The sequence below is a fragment of the Triturus cristatus genome, chromosome 6, assembly GCF_964204655.1.
Source record: "Triturus cristatus chromosome 6, aTriCri1.1, whole genome shotgun sequence".
In the NCBI taxonomy this organism is placed as follows: domain Eukaryota; kingdom Metazoa; phylum Chordata; class Amphibia; order Caudata; family Salamandridae; genus Triturus; species Triturus cristatus.
The window spans coordinates 1,786,579,884-1,786,595,025 of NC_140589.1; the positions used below are offsets into that span (position 1 = coordinate 1,786,579,884).

Below are 15,142 nucleotides of genomic sequence, written 5' to 3' on the forward strand. Positions count from 1 at the left end.
GCAGGAACCGGCAACTCCCATCGAAAACAACAGGGTACCCAACACTAAAACAGCACCCTGCACCCAGCCGCCCCTGCAGGTATACTTTGGGTGCTAACTCGGATCCTCCTTTGCCCTGAACCTAAAACCAGGAGCTTTGTTCCCACAACCTTGTGGGCTGCTCGTGAGCAGCCACCAACAAAAGGCCCCCTATCCCTCCTTGGATAACATCGGGCTTCAGCACTCTGCACCCGGCCGCCCTGGTGACACTGAGGGTTCTTTGATAGTGCATCCTCAACCCTGGGGGAACCCTGGTTCTAACCCCAGAAAACCAACTCCCAAACCCAAGTACTTACCTTGAAACCGATAACCTCATTTCCTTCCATAGGACTGCATTGACTGCTTTCTTGTGAATTTTCTTTTGTGTGGAGTTGGTTTTCTATGAGAACTTGAAAAACTGCAAATATTCAAAAACTGCATTACTTACCTTTTCTCTAGGAAATGTCCCAGTGTGATATCTAGGCATATCACAATGAGTAGAAAAAGTAATCCATAAAGTAATTGAAAAGCAATCAAAAGTAATCTAACAGTAATGTCCACTGTATTCAAAGTATTTACAAACCTGTAACAGAGTCATTTTTTTCAGCTTGCTTGCATTGTTCAACCTGCCTTGAAAAGTACCATTTACACTTCCCTGTGCCAGGCTTGCTTGGTTCTATAAATAAGTATAACCAAATAATATTTTTGATACAAACAAATTGGTCTGAGTTCAGCCTGTGAGTGTGTGACATCATGTCGTGTGTACAACAAATGCTTAACACTGCCCTCTGATAAAGCCTTATGCTCGCCCACACTACCACAAATAGAGAGTAAGGTGCTCTCTACTTCTACCTCTGCTTACCTTTGGGGTTCAAATGGACTCTGTGCAGACTGTAACTCATTTTGGTATAATATATACAGAGCCAGCTTGGGCCAAGTCAGTTGTTCTCTGCAGTCTCCTCTGCTGGGAGTCTTCTTTCGTCCTTTGTAGGTTGCGGAAATCTGTCTTCTTGGTTTAGGTCTGCCCCCTAAATAGGGGGCCCGATTCACAGAATTAACTTAAGACTAAATCCTAAACTTACTACTTTGTGGTATTCACAGAATGCACTTACTACTTTTGGTATTCACAGAATGCACTTACTACTTATGGTATTCACAGAATGGATTTACGACTACTAACTTTACGTCCACACTCGGGCCGGAAATTCCGGCCCGGGCCGGGGCTTCCGGCCCAGAGGCGGGGCTTCTGGCCCAGAGGCGGAGCTTCCGGCCCGGAGGTGGGGATTCCGGCCGGTTAATTCTGTGAATCGGGCCCACTGTATTTAGGGGGCATTTTTGGGGCCTTGCAGTCAGTAGCCAATGGGCTACTGACCTTAGGGTGACTACACCCTTGGTGTGCTCACCACACGTGGGGGAGTGGGCACAATCCCTAATCCTGATTGGATAGTGCCTGCCATCTGCTAAGATGGCGGGCACTGAAGTGTGGACTTCACCTCGCCTCCCCCAAATGAGGGGTGGGGTTTGCAGAGGGGGGCACCCCTTCTCGGCTGTGCTAATATTTCCCACCCGTTTTCCCACCGAAAAGGAGGGGAGACAGGAAGGGGGCCTGCTCCTGATAGCAGGAGAGGCTAGGGGTCACGTTACAAAGGCAGCAAGGCCTTTGAAGCTCCCCTGCCACAGATGGCTCTCAAGGCTCGAAAAATCGATTTGCCCGCTTGCATTTGCGAGTCAGATTCAATAAGGACGAGCTATTTTTAAGTCCTTTCTGGCGAGTAGGAAGACAAACTGACACTTGTCCTCTGCCTCTGAAAGCAGAGCAAATGTGACAAGATAACAAGATTTAAAGGCATCTTTTTTGCTCACAAAGTGAATGAGCAATAAAAATGCTTTTAAATCTTGTTAACTTGTTACATTGGCTCATCTTTAGAGTCGGAGGTCAAGTGCATTTCGGTTAGGTCGAGTGGATGTTTCACGTTACTGGACCTGCAAGTCTAGTGCAATTTTTATGATTTTTCGAGCCCTGGCTCTTGCTAGCCTGGGGGGGAGGTGTGACCACCTCCATCCAGGAAAGGCTTGGTTTCTTGGCTAAGGAAGCGAAGTCTCCCACCCCAGGGGTCCAGAAACATGGCTCAATCACTTCCAATATGCATGCACTGTTTAGTACTGTAGCCTCTCTGTAATGTGCTAGGGTGTGCTATTTACAAACACACACTGCAAGCACACAAACACTTTCACCATGTGTACGATGCACAACAATTCACTCTTCAGGTGTTGTACTTCCCGCAAGCAAACCTACATCCAGTACATGCATTTCATTGCGCGCACACTGCACAGCACTGCATCTTTCATGTAATGTATTCCTCACAGTGATACATAGCGAATAGTTTCTTGAGCTGGGGCATGATTTGGCACGTTTCCAGGTATTCTGGAGTGTGGCTGATTTCAATGGAGGCATTGGGGAAGGGTGTTAGTGCTTTGCTGTTCGGTAAGAGTCCTTTGGTGAAGGTGCGGTGGGGGCAAGGGTCAGATGGAGCCTCTAAGTGAATGGTCTTCTTTGTAGCAGTGATTTCAACAGGAGGTCAAGGTTTGTTGATCGGCTGTCACGCCAAGTTGAGTTGTGTACATGAAGGGGTCTCGTTGAGGGTCGATATTGTTGTGTATGGTGGGGATTTTGTTACAGAGGAATTACGAGAGCTTGTTGCAAAGTAGGAGTGATGTTGCAGGAGGCAAAGATTTCCTTGCTACTGTTAGTGCTAGCTTCAATGCCATCCGCAAGAGCGGTGCGCTTGGTGTTCAATATCTGCTGGAGGAAGCTTCTTAGGGCTGATTTGAAGATGTCTGTATTTGTGGTGTCGTGACTTGTTCTGCATTTCCGTCATCAGCCAGAGTTCCTCTGTGTATCAGCTGGGCTGTGGTCGGACTGCTTGCGGTCGCAAAACACTCGCAAATTACCACCTTCTTCAAGTAGGTGGTAATGCTTTCACTAATGGGAATTGGCACCCCTTCCCCTTTGCAAATGCATGCAATATTATTTTTAAGGGCAGTCCCAGGGACCACTGCCTGCCCTTAAAAAATGAAAAGAAAACATTTCATTTTTTAATTATTCCCTTAAGGAAAATGGGGCGCATTTAAAAAAACAAAAAACAAAAAAAAAAAGCAGCTTTATTTATAAGCAGTCCCAGACATGGTGGTCTGCTGAACCCAGCAGGCCACCATCCCTGGGAGGGGCTGTCATTCCCAATGAGCTCTCACATTGTGAGAGGCTCATTAATATTCATAAGACTTGCAATTTGCGACCCCATTGGGAATCGCAAACCGTATTAAACACACTGTTTTACATGCCAAATAGCGCCTCGCAAATTGCGAGTCGCAAATGCAACGTAATTTGCGAGGCGCTATGTGGCAGGTCGTACATCTGGCCCTAGGTGTCCAAAGAAGATGAAGGTGCTGGCTTTGACAAGGGCTGCAACGAAGTCTGTGATGTCACTGGCAAAATTGGTGGGGGGTGGGTGGGTCCTGGTGGTCTATATAAAAGAGTTCCACCTAGCAAGAAGTTGACCGTGGTGGGTATCCTGAACTTGTGGTGTTTCATGTAGTTGGTGGGTTTTTTTTGACTGAGATGATCCAATCTTTTGTCCTTGGTTGAAGATCTCAGCGCGTTTTCATGTTTTGGTTGGTGTCATCAAATTCGCTTTAGGTGTTTGTTTTGTATTCTAAGACTGCTAGTCATGATTTTGTAATGGAATAAACAAAACTTAGAAATCTCAGAAAGCAAAACAGATACCTACTGTGGGTTGGCTTCTCATTGATTGATATGGGAAGCTTTTATCGTCTGTTTCTCTCTCCTGTTGCTCTCTCTAAGCTCAAACATGATTCCGAATCTTATTCTGTTGCATTTCCCATGTGACGTTGACAAGGGTGTGGCATCTATCCTGCCAGTGTAGCATGATGCATGTTTAACATGTGATAACTGCTTTGGTGTGTTCATTTCCATAGTTAAAGTCTTGTCACGTTCAGCATATCAATTTCTCTCAAGTGTTGGAATGGTTTTCCCCTGTGCTCAGGCATGCTTGTTTTATCTGCTTATTTGTAACATGTTAATGGAACTATAATCTCCAAGGGATCATGGGTTCTTGCTTCCAAAGAGTAATGGCATTTTATGCTCTTAAGGAGTTGTGCTGTTTTATTTTTCTGTAAGGAGAGCAAAGGCTCCGACGGCATTCTTTTGTTTGTGTTCTGGAACGAACATACCATCCTCAAGCTATTTTTACACAGGCCGCTGTGTATTAGGTATATATTATTACATTTACTTTTTATGTAATTCAAATTATGAGATAGAATGTGCTTCATGCATCACCCTGTGTGTATGACGTTTAGACATAAGGGGGCAAATGTTAGTGTTTTAAGTCTAACAACAAACCGCTGTAGCTGTCGGACAGACCTTTTCTCTACACAACACAACACAAAACATATAACATACAGAAAGGGGTTTTGTATCAGCCATCTTCAGCACTTGGCTTGTTTAGGCCCACGTTAGGCATTGGCTTGCCAGGATGTCCATCAAATTTTAGTATCCAGCCACGGCTTTTCATAGATGTGTTTATTTTCTGCGGTTCCGCCTTCAACTGTTGATGGGGTATTCATGGAAGTCCTTATTGGTTTTTTGCCTTTACGATCTTGGGATAGAGCACAATTATCAAAAGATGTTTCACTGTTACAGGAAAGGTTAATTTCTTTCAGTTGAGACACTTCAAGCAGCTACTGAAAAACAGAAAATCACCAAATTGCTCCATCCTATATGTTTAGCTACAGTTTAGGATGGCCCACGTCTGCTTCAAGAATGAAGTCCTTTCTCAATGTTGATGACAGCAGGTAGAATACCAATTGCGATCTTTACTTCGAGGCAAGGCAAGATTCAGGGACTTTTGTGGGTCTCCGATGCTGTTCAGGGCATGAATTGAGTATCTGACAATTTGGGTAATCGGAGCTCTGATAGTGGCCCTCCACCCTCTGTAGACTCCGAGTTAGTGATACGGGGGCCACTGGTGACAACCCTGCCCAGCCTCCCTCCTCATATCCATGCACTAAGAAATGCAGTTATTAAATGCATGCTGTCTGGTACACAAAAGTAAAGTATACTCTCTAAGCGTGGCCCATGTTTTCAGTACTTTTCCTGAGTATTGTGTATACTTCCAAAATGAATTAATAAATATATTGAGGCTAATAAATGTTTGAGAGAAGGAAAGTGGTTGACTGCTTAAAACCCATGTTGACAGCTCTAGGAATGGATTTTGTTATAGTAGACCAAGGGCCAGATGTACGACCTTTGGATTTAGCGCCTCGCAATTTGCGACAAATTGTGAGTCGCAAATTGCGAGGTGCTAAATCCAATGTACAACAGTGTCAGACACTGTTAGCGATTCCCAATGGGGTCACAAAATGCGAGGCTCATCAATATTCATGAGCCACTCACAATTTGCGAACCCATTGGGAATTGCCAGCCTCACAGGAATGGCGGCCTGCTGGGGTCAGCAGACCACCATGTCTGTGACTGCTTTTCAATAAAGCAGTCTTTTTTTTTAATGCAACCCGTTTTCCTTAAAGGAAAACGGGATGCATTTAAATATGAAAAACTGAAACGTTTTCGTTTCATTTTTTAAGGGCAGGTAGTGGTCCCTGTGACCACTGACTACCCTTAAAAAATATTTTCCCCTGCATTCCCGTTTGCGAGTGCTTTACCACCCTTCTGAGAAGGGTGGTAAACTGTGACTGTTTTGCAACTGCAATTCTGGTCGCAAAAGAGTCATACATACCTGGAGGACTCGCTATTAGGAAGGGACGCCCTCGGAACGCCCCTTCCTAATAACAACTCGCTATTCCTATTTTGTGAGTCGCAAATAATTTACGACTCACAAAATGGGAATAGTACGTGGCCAACTCGTTTTTTGCGGTCGCAAAGGGGTCTGAAACCCCTCTGCGACCACAAAAAACGGTCGTACATCTGGCCCCAAGTGTTAATCTAAAGATTCATTTCAACTTGAGGTAAAAGCTTTTGTAATGGAGCGGGCTCAGTAATGAGTTACAGGTGTGAAGGTACCAAGACATGAGCTGAGCCTGATGTGCTAGGTTCTAAATGACTGGTGGCTCACCGAGAGAATAACCCACAATCTGCTATCACAGGCATAAGAGGGCACATAGATGGTTCCTGCAAGTGCATAGAGGAGGCAATTTCATGAATTTATGAGGCAAAACCTACTAAACTGAGGGTCTGTCTACTCCAAAATAGCCATCACGATTGCGGTGGACTGTAGAAGTGAGCTCCTTCTCCTTATATGTCCATGCTGTGTTGAGGTGTGTCCGGTGTTGGAGACACAGCTCTAGAGATAGTAGCATTGAACCCAAGGGTGCTGTAACACCCACCGTTGTGTGCAGGTGAGTCTATTGCCGGAAGACAATGTGCTTAGGAACGTGCAGGTGAGTCTATGGCAGGAAGACAGAGTGCTTAGGAATGCGCAGGTGAGTCTATGGCAGGAAGACAATGTGCTTAGGAATGCGCAGGTGAGTCTATGGCAGGAAGACAATGTGCTTAGGAATGCGCAGGTGAGTCTATGGCAGGAAGACAATGTGCTTAGGAATGCGCAGGTGAGTCTATGGCAGGAAGACAATGTGCTTAGGAATGTGCAGGTGAGTCTATGGCAGGAAGACAATGTGCTTAGGAATGTGCAGGTGAGTCTATGGCAGGAAGACAGTGTACTTAGGAGTGTGCAGGTGAGTCTATGGCAGGAAGACAGTGTGCTTAGGAATGCGCAGGTGAGTCTATGGCAGGAAGACAATGTGCTTAGGAATGCGCAGGTGAGTCTATGGCAGGAAGACAATGTGCATAGGAATGCGCAGGTGAGTCTATGGCAGGAAGACAATGTGCATAGGAATGCGCAGGTGAGTCTATGGCAGGAAGACAATGTGCTTAGGAATGTGCAGGTGAGTCTATGGCAGGAAGACAGTGTGCTTAGGAGTGTGCAGGTGAGTCTATGGCAGGAAGACAATGTGCATAGGAATGCGCAGGTGAGTCTATGGCAGGAAGACAATGTGCTTAGGAATGCGCAGGTGAGTCTATGGCAGGAAGACAGTGTGCTTAGGAGTGCGCAGGTGAGTCTATGGCAGGAAGACAATGTGCTTAGGAATGCGCAGGTGAGTCTATGGCAGGAAGACAATGTGCTTAGGAACCTGTGGGCAGAAGACTGAGCACTGACTGCAACTCTGAACGCAGCTGTTCACAATTCCTCAGTCATCAATGTACTATGCAGCCCCACCCACTTCGGCTTTGACCTTTCTTTTTTCCAATGTCCACCATGCTTTTCCCCGCCGGCCTGTTCTTGCACAATTTGTGGAGACAGTCAGACAGCCCCCTCTCGCTTCCCTTTGGCTGCTGCTCAACAAACCCAGATTGCAGTAGCCAGCTTCCTCTTAGACTTCGGTTTGTGTCAACACCAATGCCTCAACCACAGGACTTCCAGTTTCATCCCATTAGCTTCATTGACACACTGCAATATACTTACAATCCATTATGGAAGGCTGCCATTAACTTTTGCAACCCCACTTGCTTTTCACACACATTTTGGTATGGGTGGTGTTCACCAAGAGTCCAGCTAAGTGCTGTTTTTTTTACTAGTTAGCCATGGAATGAATGTTTTTCTTAATTAGTCTGCCGCCTGAAGTTTATACTAGTCACCAATGCCTTTCATTATGCATCACAAATTCAGTCTGCAAGGCGTATAGTCCGCCTTCATCCCCTTAGGCCCCGGGATCTCATGACAGTTCCCCAGTACAGGCAGTGCCTAGAGGTGCTGAGCGATGGGTACGCTGGTCGTCATTGTGGTAGTGTAGACACAAACTTATACCTGTTCCATGAAGTATGGGAAACATTTGCCAATGATGTGAGTGTATCTTTTAGCCTCTCCTTGTGGCCATCAGGCATGGATGAGTAGGAACTTGCCGAAGGTCATTGCTAAAAAAAAGAAAAACACAGAGCTCCTGTTTGTGGGGAGCAGCCTTTCAACCAGCCCAGAATCCTCCTCCTTGTCATTGCCTAAAATTAAATGGAAACATCTGGGCTTTTATTTAGGTGCAGCTTCGAATCTGATTGAACCAGTGCCTTGCACTGTTTTTTATCAGGTGAGGATTCAGAAGAAGATTCCCTTCTCCTGCTGCAACGTTTCATGACCTCAGTTGCACCAGTGAGTATTTATTTTAGTACTGGAGTAAGCCAACATATGCCCCATAGGCTTTGGACAAGGTTGATACATACATTTCTCTTGATTCTGAATATGGCTATTAAACTTTTTCTGGTCTGCATAAATCCATGTTTTGAAGCCTGGTGTGAACCTCCCTGGCTCCTTGTTGCCATACAGACAAATCTCAGGGCACTGTGTTGGGTGCTTCAAACTTTCTGGTACTTCTACCCAATGTATTTATTAGCTAGACTCCATCCCCACGTCCTTTGGGGCCACCTTTGATCAGGGTCACAGAAGCTTTGGAATGTTCCTCGAGTTAACAAGTGGAAGAGCCTTTCCGGTCTTAGCTTTGGGACCAACTCCCTCTTTCCCCTCGACTGATGGAAAGTCACTAGTTTTAATTCTCACAGCTGGTTGGTTGCGCGCAATCCTCTTTGTTAGTTGTAGCGCCATGTTGCCTGCTTGTAAAGGCATGTGTGAAACTACCATAGTATGCTTATAAATTCACTTTCTCACTCACTCGTTAATTAATGTTATGCCATATCAGCTGCCACAGTTTTACTCTCATTTTTGCTCTTCAAATAACAGCTTTTTTATTAGCCTCAGTCGACCCAAATGCTTTTCTCTGACACCAGTCATGTGCTTTATCTGCTCCCCTCTACCAGTGTGCTCCTCACACCACTTATTTCGTTTTTTTGTGTGTACCTCTTTGTTTGTTCCACCTTTTTGCCATGCCCTGGCACCCCTTGCGGTTTGTCTGCCTCTCATCGCTTCCTGTCCCACTTTTAATTGGCTTAGATACCCATCTCTTCATTTGTCCTACTCAGCACCACAGTTACCCCCTTTTATTTTGCTTGGACACATGTCCTGTAGTTTATCTGTCCCACTGTACCCCTTGTAACATTTTTGCTCAGACAGCTGCGATGTGCTTGTCTGCCTCAAAGTACCCCTGCTCAAGCTTCTTGTGTTTGGATGAGTGAGTGAGTCCATGGATGGAGGAAGGGTTAAGACACTGAGTGAGTGAGCCATGTTGGAGCAGAAGTCTATTGTCCTTTCATGCTGCACACTCACCTATGCCTCCCTCATTCAGCCATCCATGTGTGCATTCACTCAGCCAGACGCCTTCCCCACTAAGATAACATCCTGGGAGGTGTGTGAGGCCATGCCTAACAATTTTTTGTGAATCCGATTGGCCCTTCACATATTATGAGACACAACACGGTGAATGTAGAGCTCCCGGACAATGGGCAGTTCCCTTTGAGCGAGCTCTAAGGTAGGTCACGTTTGCCCTGTATGTTTGTAGTGCCTAGGATGAGAGGTGTAGTGCCTAGGATGAGAGGTGCAGTGCCTAGGATGAGAGGATGCAAACGCTGACAGCCCGCTTCCTCTCATTCCCTGGACCACCTACCGCGTCTGGGAATTCAGGTCTATTTGTTTGTATATGTTAGTTATCCAACAAACGGTAGCCACAAGAGACATGTTTTGCCCACATTGCAGATTCCTCCAATTTATTTTCGAAGATAACACAGTGTGGTATGTGAAACCTCTGAGACAAGGGTTTGCTATACTTAGTTAGATTACATTTTGCCGCCACCCTCCCTAACCATACCACAGAACCATAACTCAGCTCATTTTATTATCTTTTATTCAAATCAGCTTTATTGCGGTTAGATTTACCATAAAAGCACATACAGAAAAAAAGAAGAAAAAAGAACACAACAATACAACAGGTCAAGCAATACATTCCAATATATTAATCTCAGGAATTTTTAGTCGATTGTTAGACATTATATATATATATTTTTTTTTTTGTTAAAAAAATTTAAATAGTTCTTAAAAGTTCTAAAATTGATAAAAGACAGATCATTCAAATGGGATAAAATGTTTTTTTTTTTTTTTTTGGTAGTCATGGACTTAGTGTTAGACTGCTACAGCATTGATTATCAAATTCCTTCGGGTTATCCACATGGAATATAAATATTTGGCTACTGCAGAGACGATCACTGCATCTGTGTCCGTTTTGAGAATCCTAAAAAAAAACAAATATTGCCTTATGCCCAAGTTCTAGCATAGCTGAATTATCCATTTCTTTCTAATAGAGGAGTAGGCTGGACAAAAGAGGATGACATGCACAGGGGTTTCATCCTCTTGCGAGCAACCTGGGCAGGGACTCATTGAGTCCCCTTTCCACCTATCAATTTTTTGAAAAAGGGGCAAAGTGCCATATCTAAATTGCAAGTACAGCTTCTTCGCTAATGTAGGTTGGATTGTCTCAATTGCAGGCTCAAGACTATAAAAGTACTTGGTGTCCAAGAAAATATCGGTCAAGCTAGAACCTTTTGTAGAGCTAAAAAGGTTCATTAAGTTGATTTCTTTAACAGTGCTTATCATAGTTGATTTAGATGTGGCGGGGCAGGCAACCTCGGGATTAAACCAGAGTTCCTCAAACCCTGTCGATGTCAGTGACTGTTTTACAAAAGCCAACCAAGGAATCTTGCCAGAACCCAATGAAGCTAACACTACCTTAAGCTCCTCCTTGTAGTGCACCAACTCAGGTGTGCTCCACAGGCGCTTCCAGTACAGTAAGGGCCGGAGGGCAATCACTTCTGAAATTGGGCAAATGTTTAGGTCTAGTCTTAGAGGAACCAAAGGAGTGCTTTGGGGTAAATCCAGCAAATGTCTTATAAAATTATTTTTGGTTAGTGATAGGTTACTAACTGATGTGACGTCACACTGGTTACCCCATTTTCAGACATGCACTTGGAGGCAGCTTGGAGCGCCTTTCCTCTTGGGAGCTCCCAGTAGAATGGGAAACAGTATTTCATCTAAACTTGGTTTCTCTTTCAGACCGGCTGCAGTTAACGAAATACTCCTCGGCTGGCTGGAGAAAGTGAATCCTGCCGTGAGTTCTAAGCTGTGAAGAGGTCCAGCTCGGTCCGCAGATATCTGGGAGACGTGTCTTCAGTGATTGCCCTGTACATCATCGAGAGATTTTCCACACGTGGGACCGTTTCTTCTTTGTGGTTCTCGTTCCATCCACATATGCTGTAATCTGGTTTTGTCTGATTTTGACCTGCTATTGAGCATGCACTTTCTTCCTGGTTTTATATTACAGCGCAGGTATATTATGCCCAATTTTTCTAATCATGATCTGGTGTACCCGTCCTATTGGAGCAGATGTAGCAAGTGTACGCCTAATGACCCTCATTTTACATTTCTTAAACATGCACACTGGGTATGCAACAAATGAATGCTATTGAACATCTGCTTTAATAAAGTTATTATAATTGCTTAGTGTGTGAGCTTATATCCATCAATTTTCTGTGATTGAAAATGTCAAAAAGCATTCCCCTTGTGTGTATTTTTTTTTCCTGAAAGCCAACAATCTTCATGTTTTGTTCTTTGTTATTTTGCTAAATTTCTTTTCGTTGCTCTGTGAGTTTTTATCATATGTTTTACGTTTTAGAATACTCAAAATCGGTTCGCCTAGTGATTTAGGTGAATTCTTTTAAACCGGTAAGCGAGGGTCTGAAGTATGGGGTAATTATTACAGTTCGATTTGAAGTCTTTTGCCTGTTAGATAAAAACATTATTTAACTGTTTGAGAGAAAATGAGGTACACCATCCACCCCGTTCAGGAATTATAAATGATGCAAACAATAAGGCAACAGATGGAGTACTTTATGCAGGCATTGTACTCTAATATAGGTTAAAAGCCCACTGCCAAAGGCTATACCAGTTGTTAAAGGCTCTGGCCTGAGGCAGATGCGCTATAAGGCTATAGGAACATTCCACTCACTGAGGGTATATTGTTATAAATTAAAAAAGGGAGAAATAGAAAAACAAATATTGGAATGTTAGAGCAGAAGGCTTACACCAGCCATAATTAGCCCTGACCCACTTTGTCTTCAGTGGAGCTCCCAACATTCCAATGTTCTAATATAGCCTTATAGCCCGCTGCCGAGGGCTACAGTGATTGTTAAAGGCCCTGAACCCGAGTTATAGCGGCAAGGGCGTATGTGAAGACACTTTACAACCGGTATAGCCTGAAGTAGAAGAGCTATAAGGCTATTAGGACATTACACTCTCTGAGGGTAGAGTATTCTAAATTAAAAAGGGAGAAACATGAAGACAAACATTGGAATGTTGAATCTCCGGGCTAATGCCAACCTTTATAAGCCCGGACCTACTTCATTGTCTTCAATAGTGCTCCTACATTCCAGTGTTTTAAATAATCTTATGATATCCTTATAATCTAATTATCTGGGACATATTAATCTGTGATGAAAGAAGAAACTCCGGACTCTGGTTGACAAGCGGTGGTGTTTATTTAAGGTAAGTACAACCAAACACGTTTAGGGGCTACAGGTGCAAAAGAGCAGTGTCCACACTTCTATCCAAGGGCACGGTTCTCCCATCTGCCTCCCACATTCAAATAACAATCCCATAACATAGGATCCACAGCATTCCACCACACATGGTCCGCATTCCACCACACCACACCCCTTCCTCATGTACAAAAACACTAATGAGAAACAACAAACAAAATAAGGAAAAGTAAAAAAGCAAGGGGTGCAAAGCTACAAGTGCATCTAGGTATCTCATGACAAAACATGCTCCCCAAATTTAGTGTATAACTTTATACATCTTGAACTTTGCCTCGCTACCCCATCACCAGAATGGGAGTGAACAAGTTGCTCACTGGAGATTGGTTGTCCACCAGACATTACATGCTCACGTTCTCCTACATTAACTCCAGAGCTCTCAGGCCCATTCATTTCCAAATCACGGAACACATTCTACAATGCCATCGTCTCTCTTGGTGACTCCAGAAAGCTACCCTTCTGCAGGACGCCACAAACTGACATTCTGTTAAGAGTCTACACAGACTGACCAGCCACTCTCACAGCTCCATTCAGCTTAACACTTACCCTGATGATGTTTGACTGCTTTGGACCACCACTTCTGCGTCACATGTGTAGCTTCAACCGCACAAACTGTCCAACACAGACCATATCTGGAGCTTTGTACCTCTGAACCGTGCAATATCCAACTCTATCTTCCGTTTCTACTTGTCCACCCCCGCCACACTTCCTTCAAACTCTTGGCTCTCGCAACACCCGTAGTTTACCTTTTAGCAACCAGGGTGCCCAGTGTGTCCCCGGGAATATGTCCAGCAGCAATTCAAAAAGACAGTTACCAGTGACAAAATGTGGCATGGTTCTATGCTAAAGCAGCATCGCCAAAAGGCTTTCTTTCCATCAGTACCCTCATTCATTCAACTGCACAGATTCATTAGGGACAAGATCGAAGTGTTCCACTTGTCAATTCGCCTTGTAATGGTACCCTGCAATACATATGGGAACACATCGCCCCTTTGCAAGAACATTTCAAGCCTGGCACTTGTAAACTGGAGGCTGTAGTCTGACACAATTTACTTGAACAGCCCCTCTCCACAAAACACATCTTCCCGAAAGTTAGTGACAGCATCCATTGGCACTCCATCTATTAAGTTCACCTTTGGCCACTTGGAATGGGAAACGGCGTTTACAACGCTGTAAACACAACGCAGTAACTTTACAATGCAGTTGTTACAACGACCACGTTGTTACCACGCATGCCATTACATCGCAAGTCATATCAACGACTTGCTGTAGGGGGCGTGCAACACCAGGGAATGTGTTGGATTTTAAATCCAACACCTTTCCTGCTGTTGCGCAAACTGGAGTAGGAATAGTAATTAATACTGTTCCTAAGTCCAGCGCATCCCCTACAGCAAGTCATTGAAACAACTTGCGATGTAATGTCACGCGTGGTAACAACGCGGTCGTTGTAACGACCGTGTTGTGAAGCCATGCGTAGTGAATGTATGCAATGTAACGTCATACATTCCTTGGACTAGTAATCCATCAGTACCAAGGCAAATATCTCTGTCTGTCATTTGGTTCACAAAAAAATCCTAAAATACCAATACCAGGTTTCCCCCACAGCCCTTCATGAAGAGAAACAGGGACTTGATCAGTTTACCACTCCTGGTGTAATACCCTCAAAGTCTTACTACTTTGTCCACTGTAGCAACTACACTTGGTTACCAAAAATATTCTGGGATTCATATGACTTTAATGCCATTGGATAATTATAGTCTCTCACACCAAGTGTTTCTTGAACAATGAGTCCTCCATCACAAGCTATCTCCCCATGGATCTTACTGAAAGCCTTGATCTCACCAGGCTACTTCCGTTTTCCTGGCCACCCTTACTCAATCTCTTTCAAGACTGGATCATCCTTTGAAGGACGCACTAATTTCCCCTCTGTTCAAACTCTCCCAGGAAGAGACTCGTTCGCTAGGACAAAATAACCGATACAAAAAACAGCCTCACATTTGTGAAATTTCTTGCCAGAATCCCTGCATGATATAGGAAGAGGAGCATGCAGTATGCATGCTGAGTCTATGTCCTCCCGCATGCTCAATAACTCAGGACCATGACTTCCAACTTGGCAATCTGTACTGTCGTTGCCCTTTTCCCCTCCCTGAGAAATCCTTTTCACAAGTGGTTTGAGGTCCATCCTCAGGACAAATTTGGTAACCCAGAACAAGACGAGCAAATGTTCTACTGCCAGTGTTTACTTTCTATTACAGAACTGATCCTCTTTGAGGATGCCTAAGCCACTATCCACTCACCTCGATTATCACATTATCGCAAAATTATGCCCAGATACATTGTTCCCCAATTACTAAGGGTCATTTCAGAGTACAATGTCTAGTCTCCCTTGGTTTTCTCCCACACAGGTCTAAGGAGTTCGAATTTCATAGAGTAGTCCTCCACAAATGTCACATAGAACTCCATTAGTCGCAAAAGCGACATCAGTTGTTCTTTTAATGTTTTTTCAGG

At 44.3% G+C, this 15,142-nt stretch overlaps 1 protein-coding gene across 1 annotated transcript in view; it reads left to right on the plus strand.

Annotated features, from left to right (window-relative positions):
* EPHX2 (epoxide hydrolase 2) overlaps positions 1-11,540 on the plus strand; it is a 574,957-nt gene extending 563,417 nt beyond the window's left edge. Inside the window, exon 19 of the mRNA XM_085613110.1 lies at positions 11,097-11,540. Coding sequence (XP_085469236.1) covers positions 11,097-11,169 — 73 coding nt within the window. The 3' untranslated portion in view covers positions 11,170-11,540. The remainder of the gene's footprint in view (positions 1-11,096) is intronic.
* Positions 11,541-15,142: the final 3,602 nt, after the last annotated feature.